General features: G+C 34.6%; 1 protein-coding gene across 1 annotated transcript in view; it reads left to right on the top strand.

Moving 5' to 3' along the window:
• The first annotated feature begins 8,618 nt into the window (after positions 1–8,618).
• LOC109084269 (visual system homeobox 2-like) overlaps positions 8,619–15,865 on the top strand; it is a 7,288-nt gene continuing 41 nt past the window's right edge. Inside the window, exons 1-3 of the mRNA XM_019098955.2 lie at positions 8,619–10,936; positions 13,158–13,315; positions 14,478–15,865. The exon at positions 14,478–15,865 is cut by the window's right edge and continues 41 nt beyond it. Of these exons, the coding sequence (XP_018954500.1) occupies positions 10,711–10,936; positions 13,158–13,315; positions 14,478–14,903 (810 nt within the window). The 5' untranslated portion in view covers positions 8,619–10,710 and the 3' untranslated portion in view covers positions 14,904–15,865. The remainder of the gene's footprint in view (positions 10,937–13,157; positions 13,316–14,477) is intronic.

The following is a 15,865-nucleotide window of genomic DNA, read 5'->3' as shown; positions in this document are numbered from 1 at the left end:
ACTGGGGTCTGAGGAAGCGGGCGATCGGTGGACATGCCCGCACTGGCGGCTGGAGGACTGACAGCCCAAGTCCGCCTGATGAAAGGAGCTTCTTCCTGTGTTCAGTTTCATGCTCTGCTTTTAACATGTCATAAGTGGAATTTGTGAATCTTCATCTCTTCTGTGTGTTGAACTCTGCCAGACATTGGGAGCAGGAAGGCGTGTTCATTTACTGCGAAATTATTGACTCATGAGTGTAGCACGTACAGGATGATTATTGTTATTATTAAGGGAAATAAATATAAACATTTGATGTTATAGCACCAGTGAAAACCAGTAAAATAGTGAAAAGGTGGCATTATATGTAAATTACTCAAATAGTACATTAATGCATTTTAAAAATTCAAAAATGACAGGCAAGATATAGAAATGCAGTAAATTCATATACACTAGATTCATCTGAATTATATATTGGCTCATTTTTCTAATTGAAGGGATGTCTTAATGATAACAGAATATAAATTCAGATTTAATGATTTGTGTCAATTGGCCGAAATTTGGTTATGAGAAATAAGGGTATTTGAAATGTACACTACTGTTCAAATATTTGGGCTCAATGAGATTTAGAAAGAAAAAAAAGGGGGTTTTGTAAGAAGTGTCTTATGGACATTGATGCTGCATTTATTTAATCAAAAATAGTAAAAACTGTAATATTTGGAAATATTACATTTTAAAATATAATATTATTATTATTATTATTATACATTTTTGACAAATTTAATGTGTCCTTGCTGAATAACAGTATTATTATTTTTTTATTAAAAAAAGAAAATCTTACTGACACTAATCTTGTCATCATTAGTGTATCTTTTATGACATTATTAAATAATTAAAATATTAAATTAAATAATAAAAACGCGAATAATAACGTTTCGCTGGACACTTTCTGCCACACACAAATCATGAAATGGTGCCCAAAAATCTCCCATTAACAAACTGACATAACCTTTTATTGAACAAAATGCATACACAGATCACTATTATCCGATGACAAAATATTTCTTTTTATCAACCTCAAATTTTTTATTCTTTTATGTGCTATATATCATCACTATATATCCCAGGGAACACACTGATAAAAAAAAAAAAAAAAACGTATTGCTTGAATACACTGTAAGTCACTTTGGGTAAAAGCGTCTGCTAAATGCATAAATGTAAATGTAAATATCACAAACCATCATTTGGTCTGAAACCACCTTTTTAAGGCTACATTTTTGTTTTGTCTTGTGTGTTTTTTTTGTTTTTTTTCTCTTTCAAACCTTATTGAAAACAAACAGAAAAGAAGTTGATAGTCAGCATTTTGTAAAGGGTAAGCACCTCCTTTCACTGACGCTTAGAAAAGGGTTTAACACCCTTTTTTTTCACCCTAATCATACAAAATATATGATTAGCCTCTTGAGTTGTTGTGCCAAAGAAAATTGCTGCTATCCATCTTAACCTTCACATACTATAATAAATTAGACAAGAAAACACCCTGCTGTCAGTTGATTGTCAGTTCATTTGTTCAAATTTTTTGCAACAAAAAAATTTTGATAACAGTGATTTGTGCAGAAAGGGTAGATGTCATAATTGCGTTTTCAAGTGTTATGACTACTTAACATTTCTCTAATTTCCTTGGAGATGCTGTAGTCAGTTTTCACCATCATTTGTCTTGTGTTGGATGTGCTTGGTCAGTCTTAATTGCGGCAGTTATGGTGTCACATAACACGGGTTTCTTTAGTGGAGTTTCATGGGCTTTAACTGCCTGTGCTTTTGGTCAGATTCCCAGGCAGGTTTTCTCATAGGCTGGCTCGCGCTGGGGCGGAACGGAGATGAGTGACAGCATGGGTGGGGTGTGAGTGAGGAGTGAGTGTGATGAGCCACTGACACATCCATAACTGCTCACCTTTTCATGAGGCATGCCCTTGCTGCTCCGTGAAACAGCTGCACCTCTGTATGTTGTCTGAACCTTTTTTTTTTTAATAGTTTTTGTTAGATGGTTCTCTGTTCCTGTAGCGGATAGGCATGAATGGGGCAAGCAATGCCAAACACTTGGGTTTGGATGACACAGTGTGGAAAATTTTGAAAAATTGCTTGTAAATTCAAATGTTTATAAAGATGTGGCAAGTAACATTTAATTAAATGTGACCCTGGACCACAAAACCAGTCATAAGGGTCAATTCTTTGTTAAATTGAAATGTATATATCATCTGAAATAGAACAGAAAAAATAAGCTTTCTGTTGATGTATGTTTTTTTTTTTAGGATAGGACAATATTTGGCTGAAATACAACTATTTGAAAATCTGGAATCTGAGGGTGCAAAAAAATTTTTTTTTTTTTGAGAAAATCACCTTTAAAGTTGTCCAAATTAAGTTCTTAGCAATGCATATTGCTAATCAAAAATTAAGTTTTGATATATTTATGGTAGGACATTTACAACATATCTTCATGGAACATGATCTTTACTTAATATCCTAATGATTTTTTGGCATAAACCCATTGACCCATACAATGTATTGTTGGCTATTGCTACAAATATACCTGTACTACTTATGACTGCTTTTGTGCTCCAGGGTAACATATGGGAAATTTTAAAGTAGAAAGACTGAAATAATATTTTCTTGTAAAACATAATTGAATAATCTTTATTTACAATTTTTATTTATTTATTTCACAGTTTATACATAGAATGCACTATAAGCAATTTTAATTAAGGATATTTCTGGAGACTTCCATACAATGAAAATCCAGTTGGTCTGATTGTGAGGCTTGGACTGAAGCCACTTTTTGTGAAGATTGTGTTTTTAGTAGCACTGAAAAAGCATGAAAATAAATTAAATAATTGACATAAAAATTCAGGTATATTTGGAGACATGAAGCTTAAGTTTAAACTAGTTTTTTATAAGTTTAAGCCATTTTTAGGATTATACGTAAACACTTAGGTTATCGGAAAACCTTAATTTATGGACGCATTATTCAACATTGATTGTTTATCATACAGTTTTCAATATTTAATTGTACTCATTCACCTTATTTTTACATTTTGATTACCTTTCACGTTATCTAACACTCAATGTTAATGTGTGCATTATAATGTTGATGCCTCACATGCAGCATTGGTTTTTGAATTTAATTTTTTTATGCAAACTAGTATAGTTTAATATTCCATTTGAATAGTTTTAATATTTAATTTATCAGTTATCAGCAATGACATGAAAATATTTATCAGTATATTGCATGAAGCAACATTTTATATTGCCCATCTATAACAGTTTTTGTTCATTTTTATGACACTTGGCCAATAGATGCTGCTGTCACTAAATTGCTCTTGTACATTCAATACATAGTTGCAAAAGACAAAGATACAATCCTCAGATCCTTGCTGTTACACATGTTGATCAGTTTGATAATATATATAAGTTGTATTATTTTGCCAAGTATTGTCTGAAGATCTTCTCTCCCAAATATGCTGAAGATCTATTGAAGTATTGCATAATGATAATAAGATAACCAAGAGCTACAACAGCAGTCTATGCATCTTCTGTGCTTTGGCCTTTGATGGATATATTATGACACTGAACTGCACTTGAAAATGTATTTCATTGAATTAGACCACAAACTCACTTTTCTTTGCTTTCTGACTTCACCCAGTGTCCCAAACTGTTGTAGTTGTATCAGTAACTCTTTTAACTGTGATTAATTTTCGTAAGGGTAGCAAACATCCACAAGTACCAGCAGGTGACCGCAGATAAATGGAAAGAGCCACAGTAAAGCACTGCTTATGTCTCACCTTTGGGAGGGACAGAGATGTGCCGCTACCTGCCTATGCACACCTGTCAGCTCTGTGTTCCTCAACAGCTCCTTGGCTTAGATCATCTCCTCTTCCTCCACGCATGAGTTGTGCCTGGCTAGCATGGAAAAAATGTGGACCGGCTCTCGCCTCCCTTTTCCCTTGCGCTTTGAAGTGTAAAGTGTGATTGCTTTTGGATCGCAGCCGCTCTCCTTGAAGGTTTTGACATGAAAAGCAGCCTGGGCTCTCAGGTTTATCCCATTGCCAGTGATCCAGGACTAAAGCAATCAGCTCACTGCCTGAGAGATACAATTACCAAAGATGACTGAAATATTCTTACCTATATATCACTTTTGTTGAGAATTGCACCACTTTTTGTTTGGATAGGAATGATTACATTTTGGTTGGCATAAGAACCAGACCAAGAAGCCATGTGATGACCATTGACCAGAAGCCTGTCTGGTATCTATAAAGCATGTTTTAATGAAAGGAAATGGAGAGAATCCTGTTATAACCTTAGTGACTCAAATAATGGATCTTCATTTCACTTGCACTTGTAAGAGTGCAACAACTATTTGTCTGAAAATTAAGGCCTTTTCCCATGACTCATGGACAGTCATCCATCATGTTTAGTGTTTCAGGTGTTGTGTATTCTTAAGTGTCACTCCAGTGTGTATTAATGTTATTATGCATTGTTCCAAGAGCCTGTGCTGGCATATCCTCAGGAGAATTTGATCACTCCAGAGCTGATATCAGAGACTGTGGAATTTTTAAGTACATGTGTATGGGGTTCCTGTGGCTCAGTGGTAGAACATTGTTTTAGTAGTGTAAAGGTTGTGGGTTTGATTCCCAGGGGAACACGTTAGGTAAATACAACTACTGCATGTTTAGTTTATCTCAAAATACACTCAAAAACAGTAATATTTTGAAATATTTTTACAATTTAAACTTTTACATTTTTTAAATAAAATTAAAATTTTAAAATTTAATTATATTTGAAAGTGTGATTTATTCCTGTGATCAAAGCTGAGTTTTCAGCATCATTACTCAGTCTTCAGTGTCACATGATTCTTCAGAAATCAAGAAAAAAACTGAAAATAATCTTGTAACTGCAATACAGTGTTTCTTTTGAACAGAAAGTATAAAAAAAAAAATTCAATTAATATCATAACAAAAAAAAAATTTTCAATAACAAAATAAATTTTAAATAAAAAAATTTTATAACATAATAAATTCAATTTATATCAGTTTAATTGAACAGGAAAGTTTATATGCATTATTAACAAATAAAAAAATAAATTAAAAAAATAAAAAAAAGAAAAACATAAAAATAAAATAATCAATTAAAAAATTAAGAAAAAGAAAAACAGTATGTACATATTACTAATTATTTGTTAATTATTAACTTAAGTATAATATATAAAAAAATTACAATTCTGGTAACATGGTTGCCACTTTCAAAGTAAAATCTGGGTCCTGTTTATATCCACTTCATTTTAGGGATAATGTGCAGATAAAAGAATTTGGCTAGTTTTGGTGCTTTCTTTAGTGAGTGACCTTTTGTTCTCTGCACTGAATGCAAGTCTGCATTCAACGGCCACATATTAATGCAAGAATCATTTCCTGTTGCTGCAGAGGCAATGAACCCCTCAAAATTATGATCCAGCGTCAGAAATATCTAATTCAAGAGAACTTATGCCACACTAAGAACATTTGAAATGGGAAATTGCATCTTGAATTAAGCCTATCAAATAGTATTCTCTGTTTATTGTTTCATGTTGTTGGATGACTCATTTAGGCAGTCTATTTCCCATTTTATATTTCATTGATTTACTTTAATTAGGATTCCGGATTAAAACAACTGATATTAGCAACTTCACCCCCAATGGAATTTTCACGCTCTTGTCTTAAATCCTCTCTCTGATTCAAAGAAAATTCACTCTTGTATGTCTTCAGTGAAGCCCCGAAGCACTTTGAGCTGTTGTTGATGTTGTTAAGCCCCTGTGTATTCAAATGATGACACACAGTCTCGGACAAGTGTGAGGCTAAAAGATCAATACAGGCCTGCAAGATCTGCTGCCATTGTTGCCTTAATGCCTCCTTCAGTTAACTGGAAAAGGCTCTGAAATCCTTTTTTTTTTCTTCACATACTTGTTATGTAGGCCTAGATATGGATTGGCAGTTGGAAAGTTGGAGGTTCAAAGCCTGTGATGGGTGTTTCATGAACTTTCTCCATTTTGCCCTTAAAGGGATACTACACCCCAAAATGAAAAATTTGTCATTAATCACTTACCCCCATGTTGTTCCAAACCCGTAAAAGCTTTGTTCATCTTCGGAACACAATTTAAGATATTTTGGATGGAAACGGAGGTCTGTGACTGTTCAGTAGATTGCCAAATAAATAACAGTGTCAAGGTCCATAAAAGGTATGAAAAGTCATCGTCAGAATACTCCATCTGCCATCAGACATGCAATTTGGGTTATATTAAGCGACGGGAACACTTTTTGTAAGCGAAGAAAACAAAAATAATGACTTTTTTCAATAATTCCTTTGTCAACAGTCTCCTCTGTGTCTCTCCATATCACTGTATGCTGTGAATCCTCTTCTGTGTCATCCGCGCTACCAGGATGCGCTGTTTTATTTTAAATCAAAGCTAAATACATGTAGAAACAGTGCAACCTTGTGAGACACAGAGGAGACTGTTAACAAAGGAATTATTGAAAAAAGTCATTATTTTTGTTTTTTTCTCTTACAAAAAGTGTTCCTGTCGCTTCATATAACCCAGATTGCATGTCTGATGGCAGATGGAGTATTCTGACGATGACTTTCATACCTTTTCTGGTCCTTGACGCTGTTATTTATTTGGCAATCTATTGAACAGTCACAAGCCTCCCAGTTTTCATCCAAAATATCTTAAATTGTGTTCCGAAGACGAACTAAGTTTTTACAGGTTTGGAACGACATGGGGGTAAGTGATTAATGACAAAATTTTCATTTTGGGGTGGAGTATCCCTTTAAGAATGTAACCCCAGGATACCCCAAGCTTCAGATAAAAGTGGTATTTCTATATCTCCAGATGTATTTGAGCCCTGCCAGATTGTTGGTGGAAAAGTATATACAAGCATACTCTAATAATTAACATTCTGAAAGGGTGAGAAAAAGCAGGTAAGACTTAGATCCCCCAATGTTTTGACAGCTGCCTGAAGAGTTTTTGTCCTTTACTGCTGTTGTGGCCTTAAAGTCAGTGACTCACTCAGCCAAGATCGACCCAGCTGTGTACCGTGGATGTCTGGATCTGATCAAAGTTAGTGGGGGATTAGCGGTTAGCACTGATGCTGGTGACAGCTCTTGAGTCTCTCTGCAGTTTGATCTGATTAGCGGATAGAGGGTGGATGAAGATGATCGTGAGGTGAAATGTTCCTGGGAATTAATTCACACCTGTGTTTTGTTCTCAGAGAGGTCATGACAACTCTTCGCTTATCCGTCAACAATAGGGATGCAGATGTGATGCTGTCTGCTCTCAGTATGAATGTCTAAAACAGGAAGAATTTCTGTTATTTCAAGTTATCAATCATCCACTAGCCTTTTTTTTGTGTGTGTTTGTGTGTTACGGCCAGTGGTTCTGTCTGAGTTCACCAAAATATTTTTACTTTTACTCACCCTCATATTTCTGCCCTTTTGTTCTTCTGTAGGACATTCTAGATTATTCTAGTAATTTGCTGATCGTTCTGGAGATCTGGTCGGTCTGGAGCTTTCAAGAATCCTAAAAGACACTTAAGTACTAGGAAAGTATCATAAAAGAAGTCCATTTGACTCGTCCACCAAATTTTGTGTCTTCTGTATTATGAACAGGTCAACAATTTAGCAATTTTTCACTGGTAATTTTTCTTTCCAATGAACTGTTAACTACTTCATTACAACTGTATCATTGTGTCAATTGAGTTGCTAATTATCTTACAATGACAGCTGTTAGTGTGAAAACCTTATTCCAAGATGTTTTTGACAAATTTTGGATAGAAGGACCATCATTTAAGTGGGACTTAAATATGCCAAGGAGGGATATTTTAAAAGATTGTAAAATAAATATCTAAAATTACAGATCACAATGCAAACGGGGAGAATTAAGACTCATGTTACGTTCGTCAAGTTCACAATAACAACATCCAGGATCAACACTGTTCATGTAACGTACCACAGTTTAAGATTAAATAAATTTACATTTAACTAGTTTAATAAGGAGAGGCACTGAAATGTAGACCTCCGTTTATGTGATTTTGACCTACAGTACATTGTACCTGACTTGAGAGCAGTCTGCTGTTTAAGTGTGCACGTTAGCTAGTTTTAGCCAGAGATACTTTGCTGTCACAAGATGACATTAACATTTTAGTCAAGGGGAGACTAAATTAAGAAAACTTTGCTTCCTTCATTCCTGTAAACAACACTTGGTTCTCGCGAGACTAGCATATATTCTCACCAGAGCTTCCGCTACGCATACGTCATCCGCTGGAATGCCACTCTCTCGTGAAAGCATGTACAACAGTTAGTGGAAACTAGAGATTACGGTTTACAAAGTTTTAAATATGGATACTTTTCTTACAAAAACGCATCTATTCACTTCAGAAGGCCTTTATTAACCCCCGGAGCCATGTGGAGCGCTTTATGATGGATGGACGCACTTTTGGGGTCTTTAAAATCTTGAGCACCATTCACTGCCATTATAAAGCTTGGAAGAGCCAGGACATTATTAAACTCCAATTGTATTTGTCTGAAAGAAGAAAGTCATATACACCTAGGATGTCTTGAGGGTGAGTAAATCATTGGGTAATTTTCATTCTTGGATGAACTATCCCTTTAAGGCTGGAATACACTACTCGACTTTTGCCCAGATTTTTGCTCTGCTTTACAGTCTGCAGAGGTCAATGCTAGTTTCCAAAAGTCAGAGCCAGACTGCAGATTTCACAGAAAAGTGTGTAATGTATGATGTGCAGAGATGGGCAGATTTTTATCTTCATGCTATGAATCCATCAAGTCAGAGGATATCAAACATGTTTGATCTTTTGAGCCTATTTTAGAACACATTGTTTTCAGAACACTCATGTGTCACAAGTTTCTTAACGATGCGTGTTTCTGTGTGAGTTTGTGATTTCAAAACAACTTGGAAGTCTGGTAATGTGTGTGAGCCTCAGTCATTTAGTGTTTTTTAATCTGTAACCATTTCCAAAGTCGGCAAGTGTATGATGCATAGTGCTTTAAAATATGTTCAGATTTGAAAAAGCCATGTAACATATTCCAGTCTTTAAGATTTAGATCAGCCTGATATGCAAATGAATGAATGAGACGGTCGATTACTTGGGAAATATGATTCATTCATGACATCTCTATTTCTCTCATGAACACTTAAATCATATGAACCACTTTCATAATGCTTTACTTAACACCCTTAATTCTCATCAACTATTATTATACAGAAAAGTTGGTATTCTTCAGGATTATTTATTTATATATTTATTTTTATTTTTTTGTGATTCACAGAAAAGTGGAGTCATACAGGCTTGAAAAAATATGAGGGTGAGTAAATGACAGAATCAATTTTGGGTGAACTGTTCATCTACATGAAAATTGCATAATTTCGCACTCAGAATTTCCCCAAGCTGTAATGAATAGTGTGGCATTCCTGTCTAAGTACAATTTGGTCTTAGTTTGGAAAGTGATCTGTTTTCAAAGACCAGAGATCCACGACCCAAAACCATTGTTAGTGAACTCTGTCCTTGGCTCAGGACTGAACAATACACCTTGTTTGGACAGGTGATCTTATTCCTAATGCGCAGAAGGCTTTGAGTGAGATAACAGGCTTAGACGTCTTTTGGAACAAAGGCATCGGGTTTTAATCTGACAGCAGAATTCCCAGTTGATGCCACACATACACCATTTCAGATGCTTTCACCAAAGAAGAGCATGTTGATTATGAAAACTCATCAAAGCCTTTCCTGAAGGATTTTTTTCATTTAGTCATGTTGTATCGCAAATGGATGTCATACAAACACCCAAATGCTTCAAATGGGCTTGTAAATGAATGTCAATTATGTGGGCCAATTAGTGTGATGTGTTTACTGTGTAAACAGAGGCTGTTTGCTCGCGCTCTCTGCAGGTTTCAACTAAAGCTCTGTTCGTATTGGGTTTTCTTACCGAACGTTTTGATTCTCCCTTAATGATTTAATATCCATCTGTTACATCGCCATGTTTTAAGATCTAACCCTTGTACGCTGACAGCAGAGCGAGAGCGTCAAACAGGTCTCTCTGGTGCTTGTACGTGTCTTTGAAAGCGTTTGCAGCTCAGAAACGGTGCTTTTCCCCATTTTCTCGCCACACTCCAATTCCAAATGTCTGCTTTGTCATATTAATAAGTGAACACAGAAGCTGAAGAGTGCCTGAACTTGTCTGTGGAATACTTCAGAATGACAGGCCTGTCCATATACAGTACTCCTCCCCGAATGGAAGTGGTGGGATATTACTCATTTACTCTTTCAGAGTAGCTGAGGTGTGGATTTGGAGGCATCAGGTGTCACCGTTGGACGTCTGCTGAAGAGTGATGCTGTAAGAAGCCTCTCTTAAATGAAGCATGGAATCAACGGCCCACTACGATTGGGTGAAATCCTTCAAACCCGGCCCTGTTTTACTAGGATTAGTGGTCATAGCTGAGTCATGTGACTCAGGGAGAGGGTGGGACTCACACCTGACTCAGGTGAGAAAAGTTATAGTGACGCTGGATCTATTAAGAAGTTCTCTTGGAGCTGGATCTCTAGTTTGTTCTTCTGTAGCACTTCAACACCTGAAGAGACTGTTCATCACGTACATGCGTCTGTTTCTAGAGTTCTTTCTGGACCTTACTGAACTAGGGTCATGTTTGGCACTGGGCATTTGGTGTCTCCTCTGTCTTCTGCGGTCTTCCACTCTTCGGCTGCGCACTTCTTCCCGGCGTTTCCTAGCAGGTTGACCTCACCGCAGATCTTCATCCCCGGGCCTCTGCTCAGCTACGAGCTCCTGCGCAGTTACCTGCAGCCCAAGCCCTGCAAACAGGCTCTGCTATTGGCCGCTCAGTCCACAGGACAACATGCCGAGATTATCGGTGAGCCCATCTTACATATAACATCTTATATGTCATCTTTCATTTATTTATTTGGTTTAAATGACATTTTTATTTTCATGTCAAAGTAAGAGGAGAACTTTTATCACAAAAAACAAAAAAAATGTTTTACATTTCCGTTTAATCATTTAGCAGACGTTTTTGTCCAAAGCGACTTACAAATGATGGCAATATAAGCAATTAAACCATCAAAAGACAAAAGATTGTAAGTGCTGTGTAGCAAGGTATTTATTTATTTTTGATTTGCTAACAACTCATAACTAACAATCAATTATCAATTAGAGGGCTTAATGAATGCTGCATTATTATTATTATTATTATTATTATTATTATTAAGTATAAAAAAAACAAGTAGATAGAAAAGACTTTAGAATGTTAGTGTTAGAGGCTCAAGATAAAAAAAAAAATCAATAAAACTAAACAAGTAGATAAAATAGAGAAATAGAATATAGATTGTTAGTGTTTGAGGGTCAAGTTTTTTATAATGAATTACAAAAGCAAGTAGATAGAATATAAAAAGAATAGAAGGTGCTAGTGTAGAGGGTCAAGTTTTTTATATAATAAATAAGAAAACCATTAGATAGAATAGACGAGGAATAAAGAGTGCTAGTGTTAGAGGGTCAAGTTTTTTAATAATTAAAAAGAAAACAAGTAGATAGAATAGAGTTAGTGTTAGAGGCTCTGTTTTTTAATGAATTAAAACAGCAAGTAGATAGAATAGAAAAAGAATAGAGAGTGCTAGTGTTAGGGTTTTTTAAGAAGTAAAAATAAAACAAGTAGATAGAATAGACTTAGTGTTAGAGGCTCTGTTTTTTAATTAATTAAAACAGCAAGTAGATAGAATAGAAAAAGAATAGAGAGTGCTAGTGTTAGGGTTTTTTAAGAAGTAAAAATAAAACAAGTAGATAGAATAGAGTTAGTGTTAGAGGGTTAAGTTATTATTATTTTTTTCAAATAAATAAGTAGAAAGAATATATTTAAAAGAGTGTTAGAGGCTCAACTTATTTCTTTAAATAAAAGTAAACAACTGGATATAATAGAGATAGAATAGAATTTGTTAGTGTTAGAAGCTCAAATTTTTTCTTTAGATAAAAGTAAACAACTAGATATAATAGAAATAGAATAGAGATTGTTAGTGTTAGAGGCTCAAATTATTTCTTTAAATAAAAGTAAACAACTAGATATAATAGAAATATAATAGAGATTGTAGTGTTAGAGGCTCAAATTATTTCTTTAAATAAATAAAAGTAAACAACTAGATATAATAGAAATAGAATAGAGATTGATAGTGTAAGAGGCTAGTTTTTAAATGAGTAAAAAAGCAAGCAGAATAGGAAAAAAAAATAGAAAGTCAGTGTTAGAGGGTCTAGTTTTATTATATAATAAATAAAAGAAAACAATTAGAATAGAAAAAGAATAGAAAGTGCTAGTGTTAGAGAGTTTTTAAGAAGTAAAAATAAAACAAGCAGATAGAATAAAGTAAGTGTTAGAGGTCTTGTGAAGATGGAAGAGATGTGTCCTTAGCAGTTTCTTGAAGACGCTTAAGACTCTGTTGCTTTGATCTTCTATCACCCTGATATTGATTATTTATTATATAATTTATTGTCACTTATTATATAGACTAATAGACTCTTAATAGACTACTTACTAAAAAAAAATATATATGGACATTAAATATTTATTTTGCGTTGAAATCACTTTATTATGTGTGAAGAAAGAGGCTAAATAGTGATATGAGAGACATTTAAGATACTGATTGCCTATGACAACAATCAATTATACAGTTTAATAACTGGCTAATAAGAATCATGTATTCAATAAAGCTGTGTTAATAAAACCTTTGAGATAAGATTGCTTTCTTAGATAATGTGTTGTATGGCAGAAAGCTTGACTGGTGAGATTGCTCTGGGTGTTGTATATTTATTTAAATGATTTGCTCTTAATATTACATATGTGTAGCGTTCATTAAGAGAGGCCATTTGTGAATCATATTCTCTCATAATTGTCCATCCTCATTTTACAGTATTTAATAGGATTCAAAATGTTTACAAAGGGTTGGCTAACAACTCGTAACTAACAATCAATTATCCGGCTCTGCTGAAGAGGGCTTAATGAACGCTGCGCTAATTATCCAATCTAGAGCCATTAGTTCCTTGTCAGCCTCTGGCAATTTTCTAATTGGTGGCTGCGATGTGGCTTCCAGATGAACCCCGGCCAGTGAAGCAGCGGCGAGCTCGGGCCAACTACAGCAGCTGGCAGCTGGAGGAGCTGGAGAAGGCCTTCGAGAGCACACACTACCCAGACGTCTTCATGAGAGAAGCCCTGGCCCTCAGACTGGACCTGATCGAGGCCAGAGTGCAGGTTGCCATTGCGTTGCTCTCTTTGACTATTATGATGCACAAAATAATATGAATATTTACTAAATATTTCTCTGAACCATTGTTAAGATTATTATAATCATTATTATTTTTATTTTATTTATTTTTTACAAAATTTGCAGCATTCTTCTCCTTTAAAGTGCTGTTTTGTCCCTAACATTTTCAGTGAGGAAATGCTGTAGTGACATTATAACATCTAGAAATTTTGAAATAATAATAATAATAATTTATTGTAGAGTTTTAGATTTTTTTCTTTCTTTTTTTTTAACTAAAAGAAATTTATTTGAGAGACAAAGCAAAAAAAAAAAAAAAAATATATATATATATCTATATATATATATATATATATATATATATATATATATATATATATATATATATATATATATATAATAAAAATAAAATAATAAAAAGAAAGAAAGAAAATAAAAACAGAAAGAAAAATTTTAATTAGCATTTTCATTTATATGTATATTTTTCTACTTAAATACTAGACAAGAGAACTCTTGAGAAGCAAAACTGGAAAGAGAACAAAAAAGTATTTAGATTTTCTTAATGAGTTCATTTTTACTTTCCTATGTCTTTTTTCTGCTAAAACTTCTTAAAATAAGTGAAATCTACTTGAAAGGCAAACTGTAAAATGAAAAATAAAAATAATAAATAAATTAATTAATACATTTTCTCAAAGAATTTACATTTTTTAAATGATCTTCTTTATATATATATATATATATATGTACACACATATATATGTTATAGTAAAAATATATGAAATCGACTTTACAAGAACAATTGGAAAGAGGAAAAAACTATTTAGATTTTCTTGGTGAATTTTAATTTTCCAAATGATTTTCTTAAGTAATTTTTTTTATTATTAAAAAAGATTAAAATAAGAGAAATCTACTTGAGAAGCAAAACCGGAGAAAAAAAACCCCCACTATTTGGATTTTCTTAATGAGTTTTGATTTTCCAAATTAAGTCTTTAAGTCTCATATTTTTTCCACTAACAATTCTTAAGATACAAAAAAATCTACTTGAGAAGCAAACAGAATAACGAGACCAATATCAATACTTATACTGTGAAAATGTGCAGAATTTAATCTAACACATGTAAAAATATATATTTTTTCCCTTTGTTCCCATAGGTGTGGTTCCAAAACCGCAGGGCTAAATTGCGCAGACAGATGAAGCTCCAGAGCCAGGCAGGAGAGCAGTGCGGCGGGTGCGACAGTGACGACAGACAGGTAGATTCGTCCAGCAGAAGCTCAGCTCCAGAGCTCCACATCAGCAGCAGCCTAAGCTGTGACAGCAAACACGAGAAAGGAAGCCCCACTTGGTCCAAACCGTCCTCATCAGCTATCCACAGCCCTGTAAGCGACATGCATCAGCGGCCAAGAGATCAGGAGGGGTCAGAGGAGCCCAGTCCAGAGGACTTCCGCTGCTGTAGCATTGCCAAACTGAGGGCGAAGGCCAGGGACTATGAGGCAGAGATCCACAGCACTGTGGCCAAGGCCAGCAGAGAGAGGCAGATGAAGACACAGGGATCTGCCTCAGGCCCGCACAGAGACTGAAACAGATGCAGCCATTATACATTACCTCAGAATCACACAGAACAAGTTAGAAATCCCATTCAGTCTATTATTTATTATTGTGCACAACTACACGAGCAATGAGGTAAAACAATGTGACTGAGAGCAGCGAAGCACACATTTCTTCACTCTAAATTTGTTTTGCTTCTTAGATTGTCACAATGTCATGTATTATCTATGAAACCAATAGACCCTTTTCAAATTTCTGGGATTCTCCGAAGCAGAAGACATCGTAGTTGGGTTAACTTCTATAGGGGATGAACACAAACTACAACAAATAATTTTTTGTGTGTGTTCCCAGTTTGCAGTGTAATACAACACAACCTATAGTGTAATAAATGTTTTAAAAATGTAAAAAAATATCTGTAGAAACACGTCATCTTTCATCTTTGAAAATGGTCCGTATCAACTCATAATAATACTTTTTTTTATTATACAGACAAAATGTGAAGTTAAATGTATCTACTCTTTTCTTAATTTTAAATGTTTTCTTTAATTATTATGAGCAGCAATTTACATACAGCCTTTAAAACAAATTTTCTAACCGTTTTTGAGGTTGCTTGCTTGGCTTTATGCCTACAGTCGACATTTCCAAAGGTAGTTTTCTCAGATGTTACTGGACTGACAGCTAGTGAACAAGAAAAGCTAAAAGAGGAAGCTCTTGGTGATCTCATCGATGGCCAGCTATCCTGTTACCCTGTATGAAAACACAGGATGTCTGCAAGCTGCCACAAGCCCTTCACAAACACAATAGGGACGGCTGAAAAATGACTGCCTTTTCTGACAAATGTGCTTTTTAAAAATTGCGACACACTTTACATATCTATTTTTTTCCCCCACAATAGATGCTACTATTTGTGCTAAACATTTGTTCATATTCTGTAATTATTGCATGCTTTTGGAAATCACTTTTTAATTTCATGTTCCATGCTTAACATTTTTAC

Source organism: Cyprinus carpio, chromosome B3, assembly GCF_018340385.1.
Source record: "Cyprinus carpio isolate SPL01 chromosome B3, ASM1834038v1, whole genome shotgun sequence".
NCBI lineage: Eukaryota > Metazoa > Chordata > Actinopteri > Cypriniformes > Cyprinidae > Cyprinus > Cyprinus carpio.
The sequence above is the reverse complement of the archived record's forward strand: the minus strand, read 5'-3'. Positions and strand labels throughout refer to the sequence as shown.